This window comes from Talaromyces marneffei, chromosome 3 (genome assembly GCF_009556855.1).
Source record: "Talaromyces marneffei chromosome 3, complete sequence".
Taxonomy (NCBI): domain Eukaryota; kingdom Fungi; phylum Ascomycota; class Eurotiomycetes; order Eurotiales; family Trichocomaceae; genus Talaromyces; species Talaromyces marneffei.
This window is the reverse complement of record NC_072350.1, coordinates 2,552,836-2,577,136: the sequence shown is the minus strand read 5'-3', so window position 1 is coordinate 2,577,136 and position 24,301 is coordinate 2,552,836. Positions and strand designations below refer to the sequence as shown.

At 43.9% G+C, this 24,301-nt stretch overlaps 7 protein-coding genes across 7 annotated transcripts; 4 read left to right on the top strand and 3 right to left on the bottom strand.

Annotated features, from left to right (window-relative positions):
- Positions 1–408: 408 nt before the first annotated feature.
- On the bottom strand, positions 409–2,461 carry EYB26_004675 (uncharacterized protein; the record flags this gene model as incomplete). Its single annotated transcript, XM_054263966.1, has 10 exons — positions 409–583; positions 641–759; positions 811–1,150; positions 1,218–1,412; positions 1,471–1,684; positions 1,734–1,761; positions 1,818–1,972; positions 2,030–2,126; positions 2,186–2,267; positions 2,328–2,461. 10 exons carry the CDS (start codon positions 2,459–2,461, stop codon positions 409–411), a joined length of 1,539 nt encoding a protein of 512 aa, XP_054119941.1.
- A 289-nt stretch (positions 2,462–2,750) lies between these two features.
- EYB26_004674 (uncharacterized protein) lies at positions 2,751–3,192 on the top strand (the record flags this gene model as incomplete). The annotated part of the gene is made up of 3 exons (XM_054263965.1): positions 2,751–2,947; positions 3,011–3,106; positions 3,189–3,192. The coding sequence occupies 3 exons, from the start codon at positions 2,751–2,753 to the stop codon at positions 3,190–3,192; spliced, it is 297 nt and encodes a 98-aa protein (XP_054119940.1).
- A 419-nt stretch (positions 3,193–3,611) lies between these two features.
- On the bottom strand, positions 3,612–8,581 carry EYB26_004673 (uncharacterized protein; the record flags this gene model as incomplete). Its single annotated transcript, XM_054263964.1, has 20 exons — positions 3,612–3,898; positions 3,952–4,251; positions 4,307–4,352; positions 4,402–4,525; positions 4,573–4,805; positions 4,860–4,994; positions 5,053–5,138; positions 5,187–5,516; positions 5,572–5,725; positions 5,794–6,100; positions 6,157–6,264; positions 6,314–6,459; positions 6,513–6,865; positions 6,917–7,048; positions 7,103–7,169; positions 7,221–7,355; positions 7,411–7,761; positions 7,821–8,357; positions 8,414–8,453; positions 8,508–8,581. The coding sequence occupies 20 exons, from the start codon at positions 8,579–8,581 to the stop codon at positions 3,612–3,614; spliced, it is 3,945 nt and encodes a 1,314-aa protein (XP_054119939.1).
- A 942-nt stretch (positions 8,582–9,523) lies between these two features.
- EYB26_004672 (uncharacterized protein) lies at positions 9,524–11,074 on the top strand (the record flags this gene model as incomplete). The annotated part of the gene is made up of 5 exons (XM_054263963.1): positions 9,524–9,570; positions 9,659–9,756; positions 9,843–10,562; positions 10,627–10,955; positions 11,024–11,074. 5 exons carry the CDS (start codon positions 9,524–9,526, stop codon positions 11,072–11,074), a joined length of 1,245 nt encoding a protein of 414 aa, XP_054119938.1.
- A 1,184-nt stretch (positions 11,075–12,258) lies between these two features.
- On the top strand, positions 12,259–17,349 carry EYB26_004671 (uncharacterized protein; the record flags this gene model as incomplete). Its single annotated transcript, XM_054263962.1, has 7 exons — positions 12,259–12,393; positions 12,476–12,608; positions 12,659–12,848; positions 12,907–16,768; positions 16,827–16,900; positions 16,964–17,178; positions 17,237–17,349. 7 exons carry the CDS (start codon positions 12,259–12,261, stop codon positions 17,347–17,349), a joined length of 4,722 nt encoding a protein of 1,573 aa, XP_054119937.1.
- Positions 17,350–17,900: 551 nt separating this feature from the next.
- On the top strand, positions 17,901–18,922 carry EYB26_004670 (uncharacterized protein; the record flags this gene model as incomplete). The annotated part of the gene is made up of 6 exons (XM_054263961.1): positions 17,901–18,065; positions 18,206–18,279; positions 18,367–18,511; positions 18,587–18,623; positions 18,721–18,782; positions 18,842–18,922. The coding sequence occupies 6 exons, from the start codon at positions 17,901–17,903 to the stop codon at positions 18,920–18,922; spliced, it is 564 nt and encodes a 187-aa protein (XP_054119936.1).
- Positions 18,923–19,019: 97 nt separating this feature from the next.
- Positions 19,020–19,720, bottom strand: EYB26_004669 (uncharacterized protein; the record flags this gene model as incomplete). The annotated part of the gene is made up of 3 exons (XM_054263960.1): positions 19,020–19,227; positions 19,292–19,440; positions 19,538–19,720. The coding sequence occupies 3 exons, from the start codon at positions 19,718–19,720 to the stop codon at positions 19,020–19,022; spliced, it is 540 nt and encodes a 179-aa protein (XP_054119935.1).
- Positions 19,721–24,301: the final 4,581 nt, after the last annotated feature.

Here is a 24,301-nt window from a genome sequence, read left to right as displayed (position 1 = left end):
TTCAACATGGCCCGGCGTTGTGGGGATGATTATATTTTTGGAAAGGAAAAGTCTTGAAGTTTTGAAGACAAAGAAAAGCTAGAAGCAGTCATATTCAACGGTAGTGCTGGAAAAGAATGTTGTTTCGATATTGTTTCATTTTACGATTATATCCCTCAACGGCTGTTTAGTTTTATATTCACTCATTTTAAATTCCACACCTTTCAACAACTACTTCATTCGGCATGATTGCCCTTAAGAGAGAGTCACCAAAGACTGGAAATTTCTTATTCAAAACATTACCATTATTTTCATGACTTATATCGTTCAAAAATAAAAGTACAATAGAGCTGTCTATCTTCTTTTTTCGCTAGCTAGTCATAAGCCAGTGGAAAAATAATCCCGGTCGCCCAAACCCGCAAACATGACTCATCGACGGTATAAATGATAACTGTCTTCACGGCTCCTGTCCCTCATCGGCGGACTTTGACTTCGTCGTCGGGCATTGCTGGGATTGGGATTACTTCGGTTACCGTATCGGCTATTCTCCGGGCCGCCATGACCTGTACCAGCGCCGCCGTCCAAGTGATGATGATGGCCGTTTCTGCTATTGTTATTATTGCTGTTATTGTTGTGATGTCCATCGTATCTGGGGACGTACGTATCGGGTCGTCCTCCTTCGCCCCGGCCGGTGTGTCGGCGGTCAGGGGCGCGGTTGTCGTTTTTACGATTGGGCCATCCTGGTTGTGAGACTGGGGAGGGTTTTGGTGGGAGCCCGTCCTGTTGTATATTAATTTTAATATCAAACTGGAAAGAAAGGAGTGAACGTACATCAGGAGCACGACGGAAATCCCCGCGAGGAGTAGGACCAGCGCGTTGTACACCGGCAGGAACTCGACTACTCTGTCCGGCTGCGGCGCGAGCACCTGTTCCAGTCGACCAGTCACTCTCACCTGCTGCACCATTAGGAGGGGCAGGAGGTTTCGGCTTTTGTCGATATTGTCGACGGTCAAGTTCATGTGAGTCTTCGAATTGAGGTAGATCGCCTGGACGAGCAGGGAGTGGAGGGCTGGTAAAGTATGGGTGTTTCAGGGCATCCACAGCAGTTATTCTTTTTCTCCAGTCGAGTTTTAAGAATTCACTGAGGAGGGATATCATCAAGGGCCCTTGTCTATATCACACGGCAGGTTAGAATCGAAAGCCTTAAATAAGTCAATATATTATGGGGAAATTCATACTCCTTGAATACCTGGTTCAGATTGCCAGGCTTATTTCCAAAATCTTTGATACCATCACACCCAGGAAGTGACGTATAACCAGGCATGGTTTCCTCTGTCGGGGTACCAACAAGCGCAAAGATTAGCTGTGCTTGGTTTAGGTCACTATTTCCTGCAAGGATGGGGCGTCTTTTGAACATTTCACCAAAGACACACCTGGACAGTGCGCGATTAGTCATGAACCTGAATTGATATGGACATGACTAAATCTTACCCAACACCCCACATATCAATCGCTGTTGTATAGCGCCGTAGTTGGAGAAGCAGCTCCGGAGGCCTATACCATCTCGTAACTACTAAAGGTGTGTAGTCTCTCTTCGCTTCGCCGCCGCCCTTTCCAGGCTGCGGAGGTTTTTCGTCGTAGGGTCGCGCCAGACCGAAATCAGCAATCTGAAGGATACCTTTGTTGTTGATAAGGAGATTGGCGGCTTTCATAGGAGTTAGAAACCGTAATTTAGCGTACTTGACAAGACGAACCTTTCATGTCTCTGTGCAATATTCCACTCTATATCATCAAATCGTCAGTCAACCAAATCACGCGAACAATATAGACAGACATACATCATGCAGATAGCGGACTCCCTCTAGCAATTGCAGCATGTAGCACTTGATTTGCGGCTCCGTGAAATGGACGTTCGGATTCTCGAGGAGCCCTGACAGGTCGTGTTCCTGATAGAACATGACCATGTACATGCTGGGCTTCTTCCGTCCTTCCCCTATGTAATTTGTTGGCTAAGCTCAAGTAAGACGCGGCAATTGTGTCGAGCAAGCACCTTTACTCTTTTCCACTGCCATTTCAGGCAAGCGTAACACATTTGGGTGTGAGAGCATCTTGAGTAGTTTGATCTCTCGTAATGCGGTGATGGGAAACTTGGCAAGTAGCAGTTAGATCATTGCGCTAGCATCCTCCACATGTAAGTTATACTCACACCATCCTTTTGATTATGCATGAGAATCTTCTTCAAAGCGACAACACTTCCATCTCTCTTTGATCGGGCCTTGTAAACCTCTCTTCAAAATAACCATGTCAACTATGCGCGATCTCATATGTATGGATAACCACCCACTAACCCAAATGTTCCTTCACCTAGCTTTCCCAAAAACTCGAAATCGCGTATGTTTGAACACCCTTGGAAACGAGGTTGGCCGTCCTCATACCGTTCTAGGGACGACCGTTGCGATGACGGAGAAGATTCTGAGGCCATTTTCGTGCGTGAAGTTATTTCAAATCGCTTTCTCAATAAACGCGGATCTCTTGTGAGTGAGGAGGAAAAGGCCGGAGATTCGTGGATCAGTCCAAGCACAAGGATGGTGAGGATGTTGTGAAAGTGTCATGTAACCAAGACGGGGGTCATTCTGCCAAGGGAACAAAAGAAAGGAGCTATTGAAAGAAAACTTCAGATGAAGAACTCTTTGCAAGTCGGATAGTCAGTCCACTATATTGTGATGATAAGCATATCTCCGATGTCAATCTTCAAATGCTTGTGTCATATAATGAAGCTCAATGATCGTACTATCCAGAGAAGGCTAGCCGCGACAGATAAGATTAGAGCGATACCGAGAGCTCTGCTGTATAATCACGTGACTCCACCTTCGGAACATCGACAGATCCGCCTGGACGACCTGCCTGGAACGTCAATCCACCTTCAATTCACAATAATCACATTTCAAGTGGCGTTCCCAGACAACAAGTGAGTCAAATGATTGTATACGCTGCTACACTATTAATTGATAGATTTCTAACTGAATAATAGACAGCTATGTCTGGCAAACACCCCATCCACGTCCATCCGGCCCGGCCTATATACCGATTCGCTGCAACTGCGTTGGGAGCTAGCATGTGGTTTTTCGTGAGTCAAATCTATCCACATTTGACACTGCAAGGTTTATTGTCAAGAATTGGTGGCCTTATGTACTAATTGCTCGGCATAGTTGATGTACCGCGCAAAGAAAGACGGTCCAGCTCTACTCGGCTGGAAACATCCTTGGGACCACTGATTCACCCTCTCGAAGCGATACCCCAGTCACGTCCTTCGTCAAATCGAAAAAAGTGGACGTCGTGTGTTATGGACTCCCGCATCCGACCTTTACAGTGGTGGACTACAACATCAACCTGCCTTCTGACTGGATGGGATTCCTGTTTCTCCCAGTCTCTATTATAGAGTGTACTGTGTGATATCAGCGTCGTCGGGGCAGGGGCAAGTTGCGGACTTCATAGATTTGTATATTTAAAACAGGGAATTCATGACTTCTTTCAAGGTTTGCAAGTATATGTGATCTCTATATGCAGTAGATTTTTACATGATGATTTTGGCTGGGACTAGCCGTCGACGAACGTAGCAGATGATGTGTGATTCACGCCCGCATCCGTTCCAAAAGAACTTTATATTGACGGCGGTTCTTCTCTTGCTTCGGTCGGACTAAAGCAATTGTGCGGCCTATGATACGAGCGAGACTAGGGAAAACATAGTTCTCAGAGACCCACGACGCTGCAAAGCTGGATATTGCCAGTATCACAAGGAAGAATTCGAAACTCCAAGGGATCGGTGTTAATTGCATGACAGTCATGATGATCTCTGATGTTTCACTCAACATGAAGGTCGAAAGTGCGAGTGTCAGGAATAATGTGACGAGGAAGGGAGCTAGAAATGCATCAGCGAGCGAATTTCAGGATGTAGATTATGGAGGTTCTAACCGTTCTTGTAGATTTGCTGTCTGAATGGTGGTCCAACACTCAGAACGACACTGGACAATATGTATTGGTAACATGAAATAAGGAACAGTGACGTATTTTCAGAGTTCTCGATGTTGGTGTCTTCGACATCGACCTTTGGGGGTATGTACCAAGGTCTAGTTCTAACGGTTTCAACAACCACCAACTGTGTCAGGACTGCTAGTACTATCTGACCGATCAGAGGCGTCAAAACCTTGCGAGAAACGAGATCAGCCGTTGGCCGTTTCCGAGATAGTATTGGGAACGGATCGTTCCATCCCACTACGGATCAGGTCAGCTGGAGATTCTCATGATTAATTAATCTGTTCAAACTTACTGAAAATAGCAATTGGTAATATAAGGGCCAAGTCAATATACAGATACTGCCTTATTGTTAGTCATGATTATTGTGTAGAAGATATTGAAACCAACCTGAAAGTCTCCCAAGTTAGACGCAGATGTATACAAAAAGCTAACAGATGTGAACTGTATAGCGGAATAAAGACTCATGTACTTGAAACAGCAGAAGCTTGTGACCAATGCAGCTCGGCCCTCCCTAGGCAAAAGTCAGAAATGTAGAGGCAACAGCTAAGAATTACTCACTTTATCAATCTTGGAACACAGGATATGTCAAATACACGGCTCGTAAAAGGGGCAGCAACTGAGGCTTCAGCATCTGACAATGATATACCAACATCCGCTGCTTTGAGTGCGCCGCAGTCATTAGCTCCGTCGCCACAGAATCCACAGCAGTAATCCAACGATTGAAGCTTCTCAACGAGCTCATGTTTCTCATCAGGAGACATTCGAGCAAATACTTGACCCTTGACGAGTACCTGATTTTTGTCAGTTGAACCCTTATCTCATTGCGAACTCCATGTATTACTCACTCTTTTTATCAGATCTTCGGTGCCGTAATCGATAAGCCAGCGGAAAATGTCTCCACTAACAGCCAACGAATACGAATTTGCATTGAGCTTATTCAGAGGTATCGAAACGTCGTGCGTTGTCGAGTTCCACACAGGCTATTGTTCTCGTGTCAGTATGTAGACATAAGCTGTCAATAGGGCATAGTAAGCTCACCATGAGAGTCTTCTCATCGAGTTTTGCAGTTGGGTCATCGACACTTTCCCATTTCAAAGATGCGTTCGGATCCAGATGATGAGTGCCTAGATGGGTCAGACACGTTTCCCCATGCCAGAAAGTCATGTACTTACTATCAAGATGAGGAACGAAGCATTGGGAGTTTCGATCTATGAGACCACATTCCCTAGCAACACTGATGGCGGTAAGGATGTTATCTCCCGTGCACATGACAGTGCGTATTCCGGCTTCTCTCAACTCAGTGATGACCGGTGTAGTTGTCTCCTTTAATTTGTTTTCAAAGACAATGAAGCCTAGGAAGCTGAGACCAGATTCTGCCTGTTCTCTGGATATTTTTTGTATCTTCCTCCAACTTAACTTGGGCTCATATTTGGCAGCACAGGCTATAACACGATATCCCCTATGTGTATAGTGGCTCAACAGGTCATTGAAATCAGGCGGAACTGATAAAACGGACTGTTAGAATCATTCCATTACTAGAGAATTAGCTATACTTACGAGTATCAGCATGGCAAATCTCCTTCATACACTCAGGAGCACCTTTGACGAAAACGCTGGCTCCATTTTCACCAAATTGTCGTACAATGACACTAGTACGTCGAAGTTGTGAGACGAACTCGAATGAGCGGAGAACGCCTAGTTCTAGTGGGACCTGGGCGAAGAATAAGTATGTACTTCACTAGCGCATTGTTTAGAATCTATAAGGAAAGCGATACGAACCTGATTCTTTTGAAAGTCGTGACTGCCAGTTGGCGGTCTTGCTACTGAAGGTATGATGGTATCGCCGGTGGGATTTTCTTGTTGCTCGACCTGGGTATTTCCACCTTCTTCAAATGTCCATCCCGTGAACTCAAACATCTTGATGTCCAACGGGTCACCAAGAAGTTCTCCATCAACGACTCGAAGGGAATGACAAGTGGCCATTGTGCAGATTATGTCTCGACATTTGTCATAGTCCATGTTAGGGCTTCGCTGAGAACGAGCAGCCGACACCAGATCGTTCGGGTTGGAGAACATGTCGCTGAAACTATGATCGCAGTCAGTGGAAGCTTTGTGGGATATTTGAAGCTGTTTAATAAATACCTCCTATCTTTGTTAACAACTCGAAGACCAAGCACATCTAATCCATCTTCTGTTAATGTGCCCGTCTTGTCGAAACAAACAACGTCTAGCTTGCCTCCGACATTCACCCTAACTTGATTAGCGAACATTGCACATGTATTAGCTAGTGTTGGTATACCTCTGAGGGCTGATACAGTATATTTGCTGCTTTTTCAGCCTAGATAACGCGAAATTCGTTCCAATAGTCAAAGTCGCTGGAAGGGCTGGTGGAACAACAATAGTGATGAGATCCAGAGCCCTAACCACAACAATATGCCAAGGAAGCTACAAAAGTTAGATGATGAGAAGTACAATGATTCCACAGCCGATTGACTTACCCCAAGCCTAATAAAATTCACGAAGGATGCCGTAAACCCTAGCATTGCAATGATTCCCATCACAGATATATACCGGAACGAATCTCGATAGAACTTGAACCCGGAAGGTTTAGGGAAGAGCATTGAGCGAACAAGGGAGCCTTTTGTCGTAGAGAAACCCGTGCGTAACGCAACACCGAGAGCAACAGCTTCCACATCATCGTTGGATTGACGAGGCCGCCTCGCTCGAATAATTTTTGTACCGTAAAACAGAAAATTCTTAGCCACTATGGGGTGAATAGAAGGGGCCTTGAGGTCGAGATAATCGAGAACATCCTCTGTAACAGGTATCTTCGATACAGGAACGGATTCACCTTGAAATTTCTGTTAGAATACACTTTTGTACGTTGTTGAAGACTTCTCACCTGTAAGCATACTCTCGTTGATGATGCAGTCGCCAGATAACAGCAAGCAGTCGCATGGCACCTGGGTTAGAGATGGATCTGAGACTTCAAACACGTCACCTGGAACTAAATCAACCGATGTAACCGTCCGCCCTGATATATTTATCAGCTACACGCTCGAATGTTGGAAAGGCCGTTTAGACCTACAAAACCCATTCCGAAGAACTCGTACATTGCACTCAAAATGGGAAACTTCTTTCAGGCGTGCCATTGTCTAGCCAAGTTAGTCATCCCAATCAACGCGGTATTTATTAGTGGGGCTTACAGAGCGTGTTTCAAGTATGGTTGCAGTAATACTGAAGATAGAGATGAGGAAAATGCAGACCGCGTAGTAGTAATATTCATCCATAGACCACAAGGTCAAGCTCGCAATCTGGAAGATATAGAAAGGATGAAGCACCTAAACGCAATTGTCAGTCAATAGCATCCCCTTATATATAACGCGGAACTCATACCTCATCGACCAGAAGTTGAAGCGTGGACTTTTGTTGCACGTCAATCAAATTTTGACCGAATACAAGTTCCCTATTGTCTCTCTCGTCGGCATCCAAACCTGACCGCATAAGTTTTGTATCCGTCCACATAGGATCTTTCCAGCCACTAACAGACTGGAATGTATCATCCACTGGATTATACACAAAACGAAGATACCTATACTCTAATAGCCTAAGATGAGTCAAGATTGGATCATTTTCTTCGTCATTATCAGAGCGGATGCCGAGTGATGCCACATCAATGACGGTGGATAGTGGAGATCCATAGTCTTGCTTAGAGACCCGGTGAATGTTGAATTGACCATATTGATCCTACGATATACATGTTAGCTCTTACCACAATACGTAACCTCCACATTAAAGCAACTGACCTCAATCGCAGCCCATCGACAATCCCTGAGCGGTGCGGGGGTACCTATCAATCGTAGGCGCCACTTCGGTATCCAACGAAGGACAAGATAGCCAACACCCAAAGACATCACGCATAAAGCGATGTATAGTGCGAAACCGTAGGTGTTTGTACAAAACCCTGTGATTACTGCCGTCAAGTCCTCAGTCGCAATATATATCTTCTGACTGATGCGATTGCCAGTTTTTTTCCGTTCCAGAAATGACTGGGTTGATTCATGCCTGTCCAGAAGCGGATGCTCGACGGATACGTCAGATTCAGTAGATCGCCGGTGGCGCTTTGAGAATGAAACAACAGACTCAACGCCGTCTTGGTCACTAAACAAAATCCCATCCTCTAGATCGCTATCGTATCCCACAGCTTCTTCGACGCCTTGTTCTAGGTTGTCTTCGTCCTCCGTGAGGTAGGTGAAAGTGACCGTCGAGTCTTGACGGGGGCGACGATGGGCGAAGGATGCAATGCTTGATGGCACGCTCTCGGACATGGGTCCGGAGAACATCTTTTGAATAACATTAGCTTAACACAAGAGATTTCCATGATCCAAAAAGTACTCACCTCATCATGCGCCATTTCCACATCGGACGCGATGCTCGCACTGGTGGTTCTGCTCAGTAATTATTCGTAGCTAGATTTCCTGAGCTCGACCAACCTGCTTCTCATGGAATCCCTCCTGTACCCGGTAGAGGGCACCCAGGACCCATTACTTGGGCCTTGCCGCGACATCTTGTTGCGGTACTTTTGTCGTTTCGACTTGTTCTATCTTTGCAGCGGAAGCTTCAGAAATATTTAACCCAGCCTAGAAATCGAAGCACATGACGTGATAAATCTACTCCCCGGTGACAACATAGCACGGCAGATTTGAGATGTGGTGTCTTGCAGTAGATATCGATCTGGAGCGATATTTGATATCGATACCCTTGGAATGTTGACTATGCGGTCACGTCGTGGCTGTGAGATAGTGTCGATGGGCAAGAGTGGGTTGCCATCAATGATTCCTTATCATATCGCCGGAGCTATGTAATTTTGGTATGTATCATACGGACCTGTTCTGAGAGAAGGTAAGTATCAATTGAGGGCGGTCAAAAGGAATAACTTGGGGTCGAGACATGTTGCAAGGCAATTTGATTATAACGCAGTGGGAGAGTAATTAACACTAAAACAAGAATGTATTAGACGGAGGATTTTTCATGATATCTCAAGCTGCAGTTTATCATACTTGCAGAGCTCGCCGTACTACATTCAACATATAAATTACGAGATACGTTACCGATGTGTATATAATACGATCGATACAATGATATTCCAGATTTCATTGCCCAGAAACTGGGAGGTTGCCCGCCAATACGTAAAAGTTATGGCTCATATCTTGTCTACACCAGACAGAATATGCTATTTACTAAACCATACCTACTTGAGAGCACAGAGCATATCAGAATACGCAGTAGAGAGAGTAGGCGTAAGGGTAATACTGATTCGGAAATTCTCAACAAGCGCCAAGCCGACGCTAAGGTTCCCACCAGAGACTCCCTTCTTCACCTCCAAAACTCTGGACACGCCAGACTCTACAGTCTCTCTTTTTTTTCCCTCTCTTACTCTTCCACCTCATCACGTACCTTCTTCTTCAACTCACCTTCTTTCTTATCGCGTTCTCATTTGATTTTCATCATGTCAGAACCCATCAGAAATAAAAAGGCCGATTTCCTAGTCGCTCCGTGAGTAACCAACTCATTCTAGCCCTCTACCCCTCATTAAATCATGTATCGATTTGCAACTGCTGCACAGATAGAGACAAGCTAACAGTTCACTCCGCTACTCCAGCACCCCACAGAATACACCTGCTAACAATGCTCCGATCTCTTCTCATGCTCAGCAGCCTGGTGTAGCTAGTATCTCAGAGGGTATGTTGATTTTTTCCTTTGTCTTTTTTCCCCTGCACCTCCTCCACTTTTGCCACTGGTTTAGCTAACTCAGCGTTCTCGTTAAGAAAACCTTGATCATGCAGCTGCCGCAAGCTTGTTCGCAAAGAACCCAGCTCTGGTCTCGATGATCCAAGGCAGACTGGGCTCTCTCATCGGGCGCTCATCGGGCTATATCGAATCATTGCCCTTGCCAGTCCGCCGTCGTGTCGCCGGTCTTAAGGGTATCCAAAAGGACCACGCCAAGCTCGAAGCCGAATTCCAGGAGGAAGTACTGCAGTTGGAAAAGAAATACCTTCAGAAATTCACCCCCTTATACCAGAGACGTTCCGAGATTGTGAATGGTGCTGTCGAGCCTACCGAAGATGAAGTCGAAGCTGGTGAGGCCGAACTAGCTGATGAGGATGAGACCAGGAAGGAGTCCGAGGAGAAGACTGAGCCCTCAGCCGAGGAGGCCAATGTGTCCGGTATCCCAGAGTTCTGGCTTTCTGCCATGAAGAACCAAGTTTCCCTGGTTGAGATGATCACCGAGCGAGATGAAGAGGCCCTTAAACATCTGACCGATATTCGCATGGAATATCTTGATCGACCCGGGTTCCGTCTTATTTTTGAATTTTCTGAGAACGAATTTTTCACCAATAAAACCATCTGCAAGACATACTACTACCAGGAGGAAAGCGGATACGGCGGCGACTTCATCTACGACCATGCCGAGGGTGATAAGATTGACTGGAAAGCCGACAAGAACCTTACTGTCCGTGTAGAGAGCAAGAAGCAGCGAAACAGGAGTAGGTTCATTCGTCCATTGGGAGTTTACATACATTGTGCTAACCTATGCTTGTTTGAATCTAGGCACGAAACAGACCCGTGTCGTCAAGGTCACAGTGCCTACCGAGTCTTTCTTCAACTTCTTTTCCCCACCCAAGCCCCCCGTCGAGGAAGATGACGCCACCAGTGATATTGAGGAACGACTAGAGCTGGACTATCAGCTTGGCGAAGATATCAAAGAGAAGTTGATTCCACGCGCCATTGACTGGTTCACCGGCGAAGCCCTCCAATTCGAGGAACTTGGTGAAGAAATGGAAGATGAGGAAGAGTTTGATTTCGATGATGAGGACGATGAAGATGACGATGATGAGGAGCGGCGATCTGACAACGGTGACGAGGAATCTGACGAAGAGGTATGCAGCACAATTCACACCTCTGCGCTTTTATCAATTTAAGTAATTGTTTTACTAACACATGGCAGGATGGAACGTCGAAGCCCAAAAAGGAACAGGCAGAGTGCAAGACGAGCTGAAGTTCTTCTGACCAGTAAACTTCAGTGTCCTCGAGTTGTTTGAACGACATGGCAATGTGCAAACTCGTCCAAGGAACCTCAACCAGTTGTTGTCATGATGATTATCCCCCACACACCTCAGTCAAAGCATAATACATATAATACCTGCTCTCATCTTCGACCCAAGCTCGCTTCTGTCAATAAACAAGAAAAAACCGGAGCGCTTTATCGACAGAACGCCTCCTAAGCAGAGGAAGGCCGCATCATTTCTTTGGAAGTCACCAAGTGATCAGAATCGACGGAGTTAGGGTGATCTCACTTGTCATCTCATCATTTTCTTTTCCTCCCCCGTGTTTTTTTTAATCCTATTTCTGTGCTGTTACCTAGTCATCCACCTTTTCAGACTCTAAAATGGCTCCTAATCAAGTTACGTCTTTGGAACACGTGTGTGCTCACGTAGCGTATTTCCTCTCCTTGGATGAAACGAGGGATGACTAGCTATGCTAGCACTACTACATCATTTTCTACTTGTCATTTTTATTCTGTGCTTCAAGAAACCACTACAGCTTGATCAATCAAGGGCGACATTGGACAGGAGAGCCAGTGATTTGATTGTTTTCGTAGAGATGTTTCTAGCCCTGTTTCTATGTCGCTTCCTCAAGGAAATCGGCGCGGTAATGAAGAGTAGGCCACATGCGTAGGTCAATCAGTAAGAACACAAGATGCCATTGACAAAGGAAATGTCAAATCAGAAGAAGTCTAGATACCTGCATAAATGTTGCATGTAGTTGTATGAGTGGACACCGAGGAAGCTTTGGCCGTCATTCGGACTTCCTCAGGGGTTGCGCCGCCGCGGCTCGCTAGTGGCCAGCCAGCTTTAACCCAGCCTTCGTTCGCATCTCGAAATATTATTCTTTGACTATTCTCTATCGACCTGTCACCTGCCATTTGCGTCTTCTATATCTTTTTTCTCTATGTCTTTTATCAACGCAGACTAGCTTTCTGCTTTTTTCTTTTTATTCTCTTATTCCGCGTCGTTGAAGCTTGCCGTGACGGACAATCTCTCTGTCATCATCTCCGCCTTTGATTGCATTTCCGGTCCTAGATGCCGGCTCACACACTAGACTTGTGACTTTCTGTTCTTTTCGTTTCAGTGTCTGCTGTCCTCAACCACGTCCGGTCTATAGAACGATACTCAATATACCATGGCCAATAACTACGAGGTTGGGACTGCGGCGTGGCAGCCTGACCCGACAGAGGGCTGGGTTGCTTCGGAGGTAAAGGAGAAGAACGTCGATGGGGACAAAGTGACGCTTATCTTCTTGTTGGAGAATGGTGAGGTATGTTTTGATTTCCTACTTACGTCCTCGGCAGAATACAGAATGTTCGAATATGCGCTGACCGTCATGTCATGTCTATCAGTCCAAAACCGTCGAGACCACCCTCGCAGAATTGCAAGTACCGAACAATCCGTCGCTACCGCCATTGATGAACCCGGCGATGCTCGAGGCAAGCGAAGATCTTACGAATCTGTCACATCTGAATGAGCCTGCTGGTAAGAAATATGGAAGGAGTGCGAAATAGCCATCGCTAACACCTTTGCAGTCCTGCAGGCTATCAAATTAAGATACTCACAAAAAGAAATCTATACGTACAGTGGTATCGTTTTGATCGCAACGAATCCTTTCGCCCGGGTAGACTCGCTCTATGTCCCTCAGATGGTACAGGTTTATGCTGGGAAGCAACGTGCTTCCCAAGCTCCGCATCTCTTCGCTATCGCCGAGGAAGCTTTCGCGTAAGCGTTCCGCATGTATATAAAGCGTTCGAGAATCTGTGTTGACCAAAAATTTTAGGGATATGCTGCGAGACGGGAAAAATCAGACTATCGTCGTGTCCGGCGAATCTGGAGCTGGAAAGACTGTTAGTGCCAAATATATCATGAGATATTTTGCTACGAGAGACTTCTCAGACCAGCCAGGCCGGTTCACGACAGGCCGGTCAGAGACGATCAGTAAGACCGAAGAGCAGATTTTGGCTACCAATCCCGTCATGGAAGCCTTCGGTAACGCAAAGACCACAAGAAACGACAATTCGTCACGATTTGGAAAATATATTGAGATCATGTTTGATGAGAAGACGAACATCATTGGCGCCAAGATACGAACTTACTTGCTGGAGCGCTCGAGGCTCGTTTTCCAGCCTCTGAAAGAACGAAACTACCATATATTCTATCAACTAGTTGTTGGTGCTACAGACGTCGAGCGCGAGGCTCTTGGGCTGGTCTCCGTGGAGGACTTTGATTATTTGAACCAAGGATCAACCCCTACAATCGACGGCGTCGATGACAAGGCAGAGTTCGAGGCCACAAAGAAATCATTGACCACCATTGGTGTTCCTGAAGAGACTCAGTCCTCCATATTCAAAATCCTGGCGTCACTGCTCCAATTAGGAAATGTGAAGATTACTGCAACACGTACAGACTCCACGTTATCACCGATAGAACCGTCGCTGGTAAAGGCTTGTGAGATGCTGGGCATCGATGCCAACGAGTTCGCGAGATGGATCGTGAAGAAACAGCTTATCACCCGTGGTGAGAAGATTACATCCAACCTCACTCAGCAGCAAGCCATTGTTGTCCGAGACTCCGTGGCAAAGTTCATTTACTCAAGTCTGTTCGACTGGCTCGTAGACAAGATCAACCGAGCTCTAGCTACCGACGAGGTCATGAGTCAGGTGAAATCCTTTATTGGTGTTTTGGATATTTACGGTTTTGAACATTTCGCAAAGAACTCCTTCGAACAGTTTTGTATCAACTATGCGAACGAAAAGCTGCAACAGGAATTCAATCAACATGTCTTCAAGTTGGAGCAGGAAGAATACGTGCGCGAACAGATTGACTGGACTTTTATCGATTTCTCTGACAATCAACCTTGTATCGACCTGATCGAAGGCAAACTTGGTATCTTGTCTCTTCTTGATGAGGAGTCCCGGTTGCCAATGGGCTCTGACGACCAGTTCGTTACCAAACTTCACCACAATTTTGCAGCGGATAAGCAAAAGTTCTACAAGAAACCTCGATTTGGCAAATCCGCGTTCACTGTTTGTCATTATGCCATTGATGTTACTTACGAATCGGAGGGTTTCATTGAGAAGAACAGGGACACTGTGCCTGACGAGCATATGGAGATTCTCAGGAATTCCACCAATTCATTCGTCAAGGAGGTATTGGAGGCTGCCTCTGTCGTTCGTGAGAAAGACTCAGCAGCGGTTGCTTCCAAGCCCGTGGCTGCTCCTGGCCGACGAGTTGGTGTTGCAGTGAACAGGAAACCCACACTGGGAGGAATCTTTAAATCGTCGCTCATTGAACTCATGCATACAATCAACTCGACAGATGTACACTATATTCGATGTATCAAGCCAAATGAAGCTAAAGAATCCTGGAAATTCGAAGGTCCCATGGTTCTGAGTCAACTCCGAGCCTGTGGTGTTCTTGAAACCGTGCGAATCAGTACTGCCGGTTATCCCACACGATGGACATACGAAGAGTTTGCTCTCCGATACTACATGCTCTGCCATTCTTCTCAATGGACATCAGAAATCAAAGAAATGTGCCATGCGATCTTGCGAAAGGCGCTTGGGGATATAAGCCAACAGAAACAAGACAAGTATCAGCTCGGTCTGACCAAGATCTTCTTTCGGGCTGGTATGCTTGCCTTTTTGGAGAATTTGAGAACTTCCAGATTGAACGAGTGTGCAATTATGATTCAGAAGAACCTCAAGTGCAAGTACTACAGGCGTCGCTATCTAGAGGCTCGCGAATCTATCTTGACCACTCAATCCGTCATTCGTGGTTTCCTGGCCAGACAACGTGCCGATGAGATTCGTCAGATCAAGGCAGCTACCACAATCCAGAGAGTTTGGAGGGGTCAAAAACAACGAAAGGGGTACAACGAGATCCGTGGCAATATAATTCTCTTCGAATCAATTGCCAAGGGTTTCATTCGACGACGGAACATTATGGACACCATCCTCGGCGATGCAGCAAAGAAAATCCAGCGTGCATGGCGTTCGTGGAAGCAGTTGCATGAGTGGCGCCAATACCGCCGAAAGGTCATCATCATCCAGAACCTGTGGAGAGGCAAGAAAGCCCGACGCGAGTATAAGAAATTGCGTGAAGAAGCTCGTGATCTCAAGCAGATTTCCTACAAGCTTGAGAATAAGGTCGTTGAATTGACCCAATCTTTAGGCTCGTTGAAACGCGAGAACAAGACACTCGTAGGCCAGCTCGAGAATTACGAGAGTCAGCTCAAATCCTGGCGTAGCCGCCATACTGCTTTGGAGACACGCTCTAAGGAACTTCAGGCTGAAGCCAACCAAGCTGGAATCACAGCCGCTCGTCTATCAGCCATGGAAGAGGAGATGACCAAGCTTCAGCAAACTCATACCGAAGCCCTATCTACCATCAAGCGTCTGCAGGAGGAGGAGCGGACGTCACGCGAGTCGATTCGTGTCGCTGACCTTGAACTCAAGAAATTGAGGGAAATATCCTCAATCCACGAGGATGAAAACTCTTCTTTGCGAAGTCAATTGACAGAGCTTCAAGAGCAACTAGAAATTGCAAGGAAGTCTGCTCCTGTGAACGGCGTTCCTGGGGAACTGCAGAACGGCGCTGTTACTCAAACTCCTATGAACGGTCTTATCAACCTTGTATCGTCCAAGAAGTCTAAGCCTAAGCGCAGGAGTGCTGGGGCTGAGAAGATCGAAACAGACCGGTTCAGTGGTGCATATAACCCCCGACCAGTATCCATGGCGATCCCCAACTCCGCCATGGTGCGTCAAGCTGTGTCGGGAGCAAACTTTTCTCCCAGTGTCGACTCTATTGAAAGCGAGCTAGAGAATCTCCTTTCAGGGGAAGAGGAATTGAACGAAGAAGTCACCATGGGTCTCATTCGTAACCTCAAAATTCCGTTGCCTGGGGCGAGTCCTCCGCCCACCGAGAAGGAAGTCCTATTTCCTTCTTACCTTATTAATCTCGTCACATCTGAGATGTGGAACAACGGATTTGTTAAGGAGTCGGAACGCTTCCTGGCGAACGTCATGCAGTCCATTCAGCAGGAAGTCATGCAGCACGATGGTGAGGAAGCCGTCAACCCTGGTGCTTTCTGGCTTTCGAATGTTCATGAGATGCTCTCGTTCGTATTCCTGGCGGAAGATTGGTACGAAGCTCAGAAGACGGACAATTACGAATATGACCGTCTTTTGGAGATCGTCAAGCACGATCTTGAGAGTCTTGAATTCAACATTTACCACACATGGATGAAAGTTCTTAAGAAGAAGTTGTATAAGATGATTGTGCCAGCTATCATTGAATCTCAATCTCTCCCTGGATTTGTTACGAGTGAAACGAACCGGTTCCTGGGCAAGCTCTTGCCATCGAACAACTCACCCGCTTACAGCATGGATAACCTTCTCAGTCTTTTGAACAATGTATTCAAGGCAATGAAGGCCTACTACCTCGAGGACACGATCATCAACCAGACAATCACAGAACTCTTGCGACTTGTCGGTGTCACTGCATTCAATGATCTGCTCATGCGCCGAAACTTCCTCTCTTGGAAGCGTGGTCTGCAAATCAACTACAACATCACCCGTATCGAAGAATGGTGCAAGAGTCATGACATGCCCGAAGGTACTCTTCAATTGGAACATCTCATGGTATGTCTAAAACCCCCCAAACTGTATGGACTACTAGATCACTAATTTCGTCGAACAGCAAGCAACTAAGCTTCTCCAGCTCAAGAAGGCTACATTGAACGATATCGAGATTATCCAGGATATCTGCTGGATGTAAGTTTGCTTTCTTTATTCCATTGCATAGCTTTCAGAGCAGACACTAACCTCTGTTTCCAGGCTTTCGCCTACTCAAATTCAGAAGCTGTTGAACCAGTATCTCGTCGCAGATTATGAGCAGCCCATCAACGGAGAGATCATGAAGGCAGTCGCGTCTCGCGTAACCGAGAAGAGTGATGTCCTTCTCCTCACGGCAGTGGACATGGATGACAGCGGACCATATGAGATTGCTGAGCCACGAGTCATCACGGCTTTGGAGACCTACACACCTTCATGTGAGTATATCTCTGATTGTGCTTTTATTTCCTCGCCTTACTAACCGACACGGCACAGGGCTGCAAACACCTCGACTGAAACGTCTCGCGGAGATAGTCTCAGCTCAAGCAATGGCGCAACAAGACAAAATCGACGTGACAGAGAACGGTGCAACGACAGATACTGAGTAGTAGCCTTTTTGATCATGCGAAGGCTTGTTTGTTCTATGACCAGTTTACGACTTTACTTTGTTCTCTCCCCCTTATCCCTAACATTTTCTCTTCTTCAATCTTCTGAGATGTATGTAAGTATAACAAAATATTGTTTCTACTTTTTCTTTTCAAATCTTGTTCTCTAGAGACGAGTTGCAGTTCTTGATGGATTTCCTAAGACCATACCTGTCTGACCATATGTGTGATATTGGAGAGCACTTGGTTGGTGTATTGTATTGCTCTTTCGTTCTCTTATTGGTTAGAGCGTTGTTTCGACATATTGTATACTGGTATTGTCCTGGATGATACCTACGAACCAAGATATATTTGTTTCTTCCCCTGTGCAAAGTGATCGTAGAAAGTGCCCGACAAATAGACACTTGTATGGGACCCCACTCTCTCCACCACAATCGATAAAAATGTATGCCTCCCCTCCTACATACAATCAACATCACCATCACCGATCATCGACAGCCTGAACTTCCTATACATGAAACAGCATAGAGTTGCAAAACCTAAAAATTGCCAAGATGAAAACCCTCAACTTCATAACCGGTAACAAGAACAAGCTCAGCGAGGTTCGCGCCATCCTCGGCGAAACTGTTGTCGTCGATAACAAGTCTGTCGATGTCCCCGAAATACAAGGGACTATTGAAGAGATTGCAAAGGAGAAGTGTCGGAGGGCCGCCGATGCGGTACGTATGCCCTTTACTTAACACAGGTGAATTGTAATGTTTCGATGATTCATGGGGGTAGTGTTATCCTCAAACAGGGAGACCAAAGCCGGACGCTATACAGTCACACTGATATACAGATTGCTTACTATCATTACCAGGTCGGAGGCCCAGTCTTGACAGAGGATACTGCGCTTGAATTTCACGCGTACAAAGGCCTTCCAGGCCCATACATGTATGTCAATGCCACAGCTTATTCTCTTATCTTGCTCACGGACTACAAAGCAAGGAAACACAGATAACCAACTGTGAATACATATAGCAAATCATTCCTCGAAGCCCTAGGACATGAAGGTCTTAACAAAATGCTCGATTCCTTCGATGATCGTTCCGCAGAGGCAGTATGTACATTTGCTTTCTCGAATGGACCTGGTGAAGAACCCCTGATCTTCCAGGGGAGGACTTTGGTATGTCTATCTTTCTCATAGTGCTCCTCCTCTCAGGGATACATGGGTTGCTGACATTGAGAAATTATGGAGTAGGGGAAGATTGTTTCCGCTCGAGGACCGCCAAACTTTGGTACGTATGACAATTAGTCATGACGACTCTATTTTAATGTGTTCTGCATGCAAGCTCTATCCGTGTTAATGACTTGCTGACTTTCCGCACAATATAGGCTGGGATCCCATCTTCGAGTACGAGGGTAAAACATATGCGGAGATGGAGAAAGAGGAGAAGGTGAGTGAGACCAGCGACAGCGTTTAGTTAAGGATACCCCCGTTGATATCGACCTTCAGAACAAGATATCCCACCGCTACAAAGCCCTCATGAAATTGAAAGCATGGTTGGTTGAGAATGAGGCGGGTTCAAGCTCATAAAGAGGTGATAATCGCCAGTATCCACGGCGTTCAGACAGACAGCCAGCCTTGTCCGCTTATACTCTGTAAATATACAGGAGCAAAATCAGCGTATTCTTCAGGCATCTGTAGCTTCTTCCGAATGGGATTTTTTCCATGCCTCAACCCAAGCAGATATCCTGGCGCAATTGCTTTCAATCTCGTCGCTATTCTCGCTCGTTAATTCAATGACAATTTCCTCATCATAGGCCTCTTTAGCCTCCTCGAGTAATAATCCGAAAATTTCCGCGTCCATGTTTTCCTCCACTTTTGATTCGGGATAACCTCTGTATAGAGTAAATATCGTTAAAAATCACCATAGATCAACAAAGGAACAATGTAATAACATACCTTGAGGACAATCGATCGTAATAAACGGCCGTGGAAGGACAACGCAAAACAACCACCAAGTCTATCCAGGACTTGGGGAACAGGTCGCATGCATGCCAATCAATTATATACCCACCTTTTGTCACATCGTCTTCAATGGCGTCTAATAGCTATCAAGCAGAAAAAGGATTTATCAGCACATAGCCAAGAGAAGAGAAAGAATAGAGGGCGAAGAAGGGGAAATAAAGCGGGGGGTTGAGAACACACCTTATCCTCGTCAATAATCCAACTCTGTCGCTCCTCGTCATATCCATCATAGCAATCGCGTTGTTTGGCAATGTCGTTTATGGACATGTGCTGCAAGCCGGTGTCCTGAGCGATTTGCTCACTGTGGATTGTTTTGCCCACGCCCGGGGTGCCTGTGATTATGATATTGGGAGCAGTTCGCATGATGGCCAGGAGAATATGTGCCAGTTCCGAGCGGCGATTGAAAATTCCGTATGGGAGCGCTTCAGTATTCCGTAACAGGAGTGATAAAGGTTCCTAGGAGCTGTGAGTTGTGGAGGATAAGGAAGAGAAAGGCTTGGAAGTTCTTGAGAAGAAAAAAAATTATGGTTACCGGTAAGGTAGTTAGTTACCTGCGGCGCCCCCTCACTCCGTCCTAAGCCAAAACTATCTGAGATCTACGATCACACAACATGCCATCATCTGATCGCCGTCGGCATACTCAATGCTATTCCAGAAATTATCACAGCCCGGGCATACTCTGCTAAATGGAATGTGGCCACAACTATCGCAGACGATATCCAAGCCTAGCTCTCATTCACGCAATCATTGGCGCGGGGCTGTGGACAATGGAGTTATTAGCAACGTGACATTACGTTATTTTATGGCTATCCCGGATACGGTTATTGCAGCGCATAAATCCGCTCGGCTGCTCTCATTGGATATCAATCGGTCCTCATTACAAGGATTTGCCAAGAAACCTCCTTACGAAAACAGCCCGCACAGTTCTACTGTTACGAACTAAAAAACCTGCATGAGCCACTCGCTATAAGCAAGAAAGAACAAGGAATGATTAGAGGACAACGACACATAACTACAGCAAACCAGAAAGATCGAACTAATAAAATCACGTGACGACAGATATACCGAAATACGCTAAGAAACGATAAGATACAGAGTATATCTTACGGGGAAACGTGATTGGACAAACATATCATATACTTGATATGAATACCGCGATACAAGTATAAAGTATATGATATACAGAATGAGGAGGACTGGATATATAAGGACACTCTTTTACCAACATATATTTAGTTCTTCATAGCTCTTTAATCTATGTCACTTGATATTAGACTTTGAACAGTGAGAGTCAGCAAGGCATTCTAACTCGTACAGGCACTAGGCTATATGGGGGATCTCTTCTATCTTAGTTATGTTTAAAGACTTCCAGACACCAGTTCGACTATTATTACTTCGTTTACTCAAGCCACTCTATCGACGATTATTAAAGAACCTTTGTGCGGTTCAACCAAAGCCTAACGTATCTCGATATAACTGTCGGAAACTTCAGTTGTAGACTGTCAGAGTATAACTAGGATAGTTATATTAACAGAAGAAGTTAATATATTCTGTGTACAAATGTGACAGCTGTACGGTAAGCTATCACCAAGGCGCCGTGACGGAGGCTCTCGGCAGAGCTGATAGGCCTGAGGAGGGTATTCCCGTCGATAGGGCTTCGAACCCTGACAGTGCCATATTGGGATTGCTCCTTGAGCGGTGCCTAGTTGGGAAAGGCCCTCACACAAAGGAAGGCATAAATATCCTTTGCCAGGCGGACAGCTTCTTTTTCTTCTTTCCTTTTCTTCTCCATGCTTGATATTGCCTGTAGACCCGGTGCACCTAGATAGCTCAGTCCATGGTTTTGACCACTGTCACACCGAATTCCAATTTGAATTCAACAACCATTTTCTCGAAAACCTTAAAACATCAAAAAATGACGAAAAAACGTACAAAAAGCGAGCCTTCTTATGAAGGTAGAATTTCTCTTTCTATTGACGCGGTAAAGAACAAAAAAACCAAAACTATTCGCCAAACGGCGCGTCTTTTTGACGTGTCCGAAGCAACCCTCCGGAATCGCCTCAAGGGCGGTATCACATCGAAAGAAGCAGGAATTGACCGCCGAAAATTGACCCCTACTGAGGAGATCGCACTACGGAATTGGACATTATCATTAGAGCGCCGAGGATTACCCCCAAGACGAGAAATGGCGCGAGAAATGGTAAACGTTTTACTTGCAGAAAGGGATAAGACCAAACCGCCTAAGAAAGTAGGCATCAACTGGATTGATTCATTTTTGAGCCGAAATCCAGATCTCAAATGCAAATTTGCACGCAGATTATCGCGTAAACGTGCTCTATGTGAAGATCCGGTTTTTATAAATGGCTTTTTTGAACGGTTACTCTGCCTTAAACAGACGTACGGCATTGTTGGTGATGATATCTACAACTTTGATGAAACTAGATTTGCTATGGGAATAGGGGCTACAGCAAAAGTTATATGCAGCTCTGATCGCCAGGGAAAACTAAGCATTATTCAGCCTGGAAATCGTGAATGGGTGACTGTTGTTGAATGTGTTGGAAGCAGTGGTATTATAGTGCCTCCATTGATTATCTTCAAATCAAGGCATAACCAGGCTGAATAGTATACGGATCCTATACTGCCCCCTGATTGGTCAATGACGCACTCACCAAAAGGCTGGACATCTGATGAACTAGGTTTACAATGGCTTGAAAAGATATTTGAGCCTTTTACGAGACCGCTCACAGTTGGCGCATATCGGCTTTTAATATTGGATGGTCATAGCGCCATTTGACACCAGAATTTAATCGCGCTTGTGAAAAGTCTAATATTATTACATGTTGCTTACCGGCGCACTCTTCTCATATACTTCAACCATTAGATGTGGGCGTTTTTTCGGTGTTAAAGCGCTTATATGGAACTGCCGTTGAGAACCGGATCCGGATTGGGCTTCACCATGTCGATAAGATCGATTTTCTCGCTATGCTTTTATCTGTACGGCTTCAAACTTATTCTATACAAAATATTAAGAGCGGCTTTTCACATACTGGAATTGTGCCATATGATCCACAAAAAGTCATATCTCAATTACATCTTATGGTCCAAGAAGCCTCCCCAGTCCAGAGTCGCCCTAATACGTCAAACAGTCATTCTTGGAGCTCTAAAACGCCTTATAATCCTTGTACGGTAGGGCGGCAGGGGAAAGCTATTAAAAAGCTTCTTAATATGACGAATTTAGGTTCAAATACGCCGACAAGTCAAGCTCTTGATCAGTTACTCAAGGGAGCATTGATTACTATGCATAACGCCGCAATGTTAACTAGCGAGAATCATAAACTACGCAAAGCAGTTGATCAATTGCAAAAGCGCCATACTTGCCGTACACAAGCCCTACCAAATGAGGGTAGTTTGACAGTTTCTGAAGGCCGGGAGCTCGCTCAAGCTCTTGATCAAGCTCATGAGGCCGCTACAGTAACTAATCAGCCTGAGCCTCCACTGCGCGCTCAGCGCGCACCACCTAGGTGTAGTAATTGCTAGGAACTAGGGCATAAGCGTAATCGGTGCCCAAATACTGCCCGATAATCATTTAAATGATTTATTGTTTTTTTATATGTAGTTTGTTAGGGAATGCTGAATTAGTTGTTTTGGGGTGCGCAGTTTACCCGTGAAATACGTTATCTTTTTAATAAGAAATAACGATATAATATTTTAATAATCTAAGAATTCTATATCAATAAAAAAATTAACTCTTTAATAATATATTTATTCTTTAAAACTATTTTTATATCTTATTATAATCTATATCTTATAAAAATTTTAATATCTATTTATATATCTATTTCTATATTAATAAATATATTAATCTAATAATATAGAAAATATAGTTTTATTATAAAAATCTAAGTATATTATTAACTCTTTATATTATTTCTATATCTACAATCTAAAAAAGAGTAGTAATTAAGAATTATAATTAAATATTCTCTAAGAAATTATAATTATTAAAATATAATATTTTATTCTTAGAGATTTTAATCTTTATTATCTACTTTAAGTTAGTATAGATTATAGATGGATTAATAATAAAGCTATAAAATTAATTAATCTTATAGATAAATATAGAATAGAGTAATAGCTTTCTTTTAAAACTATAATTAATTTAATATACATTTTATATAGTCTATCTAGCTGTTTAGTAAACTATACTAATAAGTAAAAATAATAATATAATATAAACTATATTCTAATACTTATAAAATTTAATTTAATTTTAATTAATATATTACTAGTAATCTAGAAAGACTTAGATTTTATTTAATTAAAATCTCTTTACTAAGCTTATAAATATATATAACTAATATATATAATAATTAGATAATAAAAATATAATTAATAATATAATACTCTATCTAATATAAGCTATTAAAAAGATTATAAATTAAGTAATTCTTATAAAATAGATTACTATACTACTTATAAGTAGAATATACTAGAGATAATAAAACTTAAATATTATATTTTATAATACTAGAGATATATTTAATATATTAATATAAAATAAGTATAAAATAGCTATTAAGAGATAAAGAAAGAACTAAAGAAGTACATAAATAAACTTATAAAAGAACTCTACTATTAATAAATTAAAAAACTATAAAGATATTAAATAATTTTTAAAAAATTATATATTAAATCTATAACTAAAACTTACTATATACTATATTTATATTAATATTAAAATATAATAATACTAAGTTTATAGCTCTAAGTATAAAAATAATATTATTCTAAAAGATTTTATACCTAGAACTTCTAAAGGTAGATCTCTTAAATATTAGACTATAATATTAATTAATATCCTAAACTATATAAAATACTACTAATTATACTAGATAAAATATAAATAATAATTAATAATATAAAGTTAAAACTTTAAAATCAAAT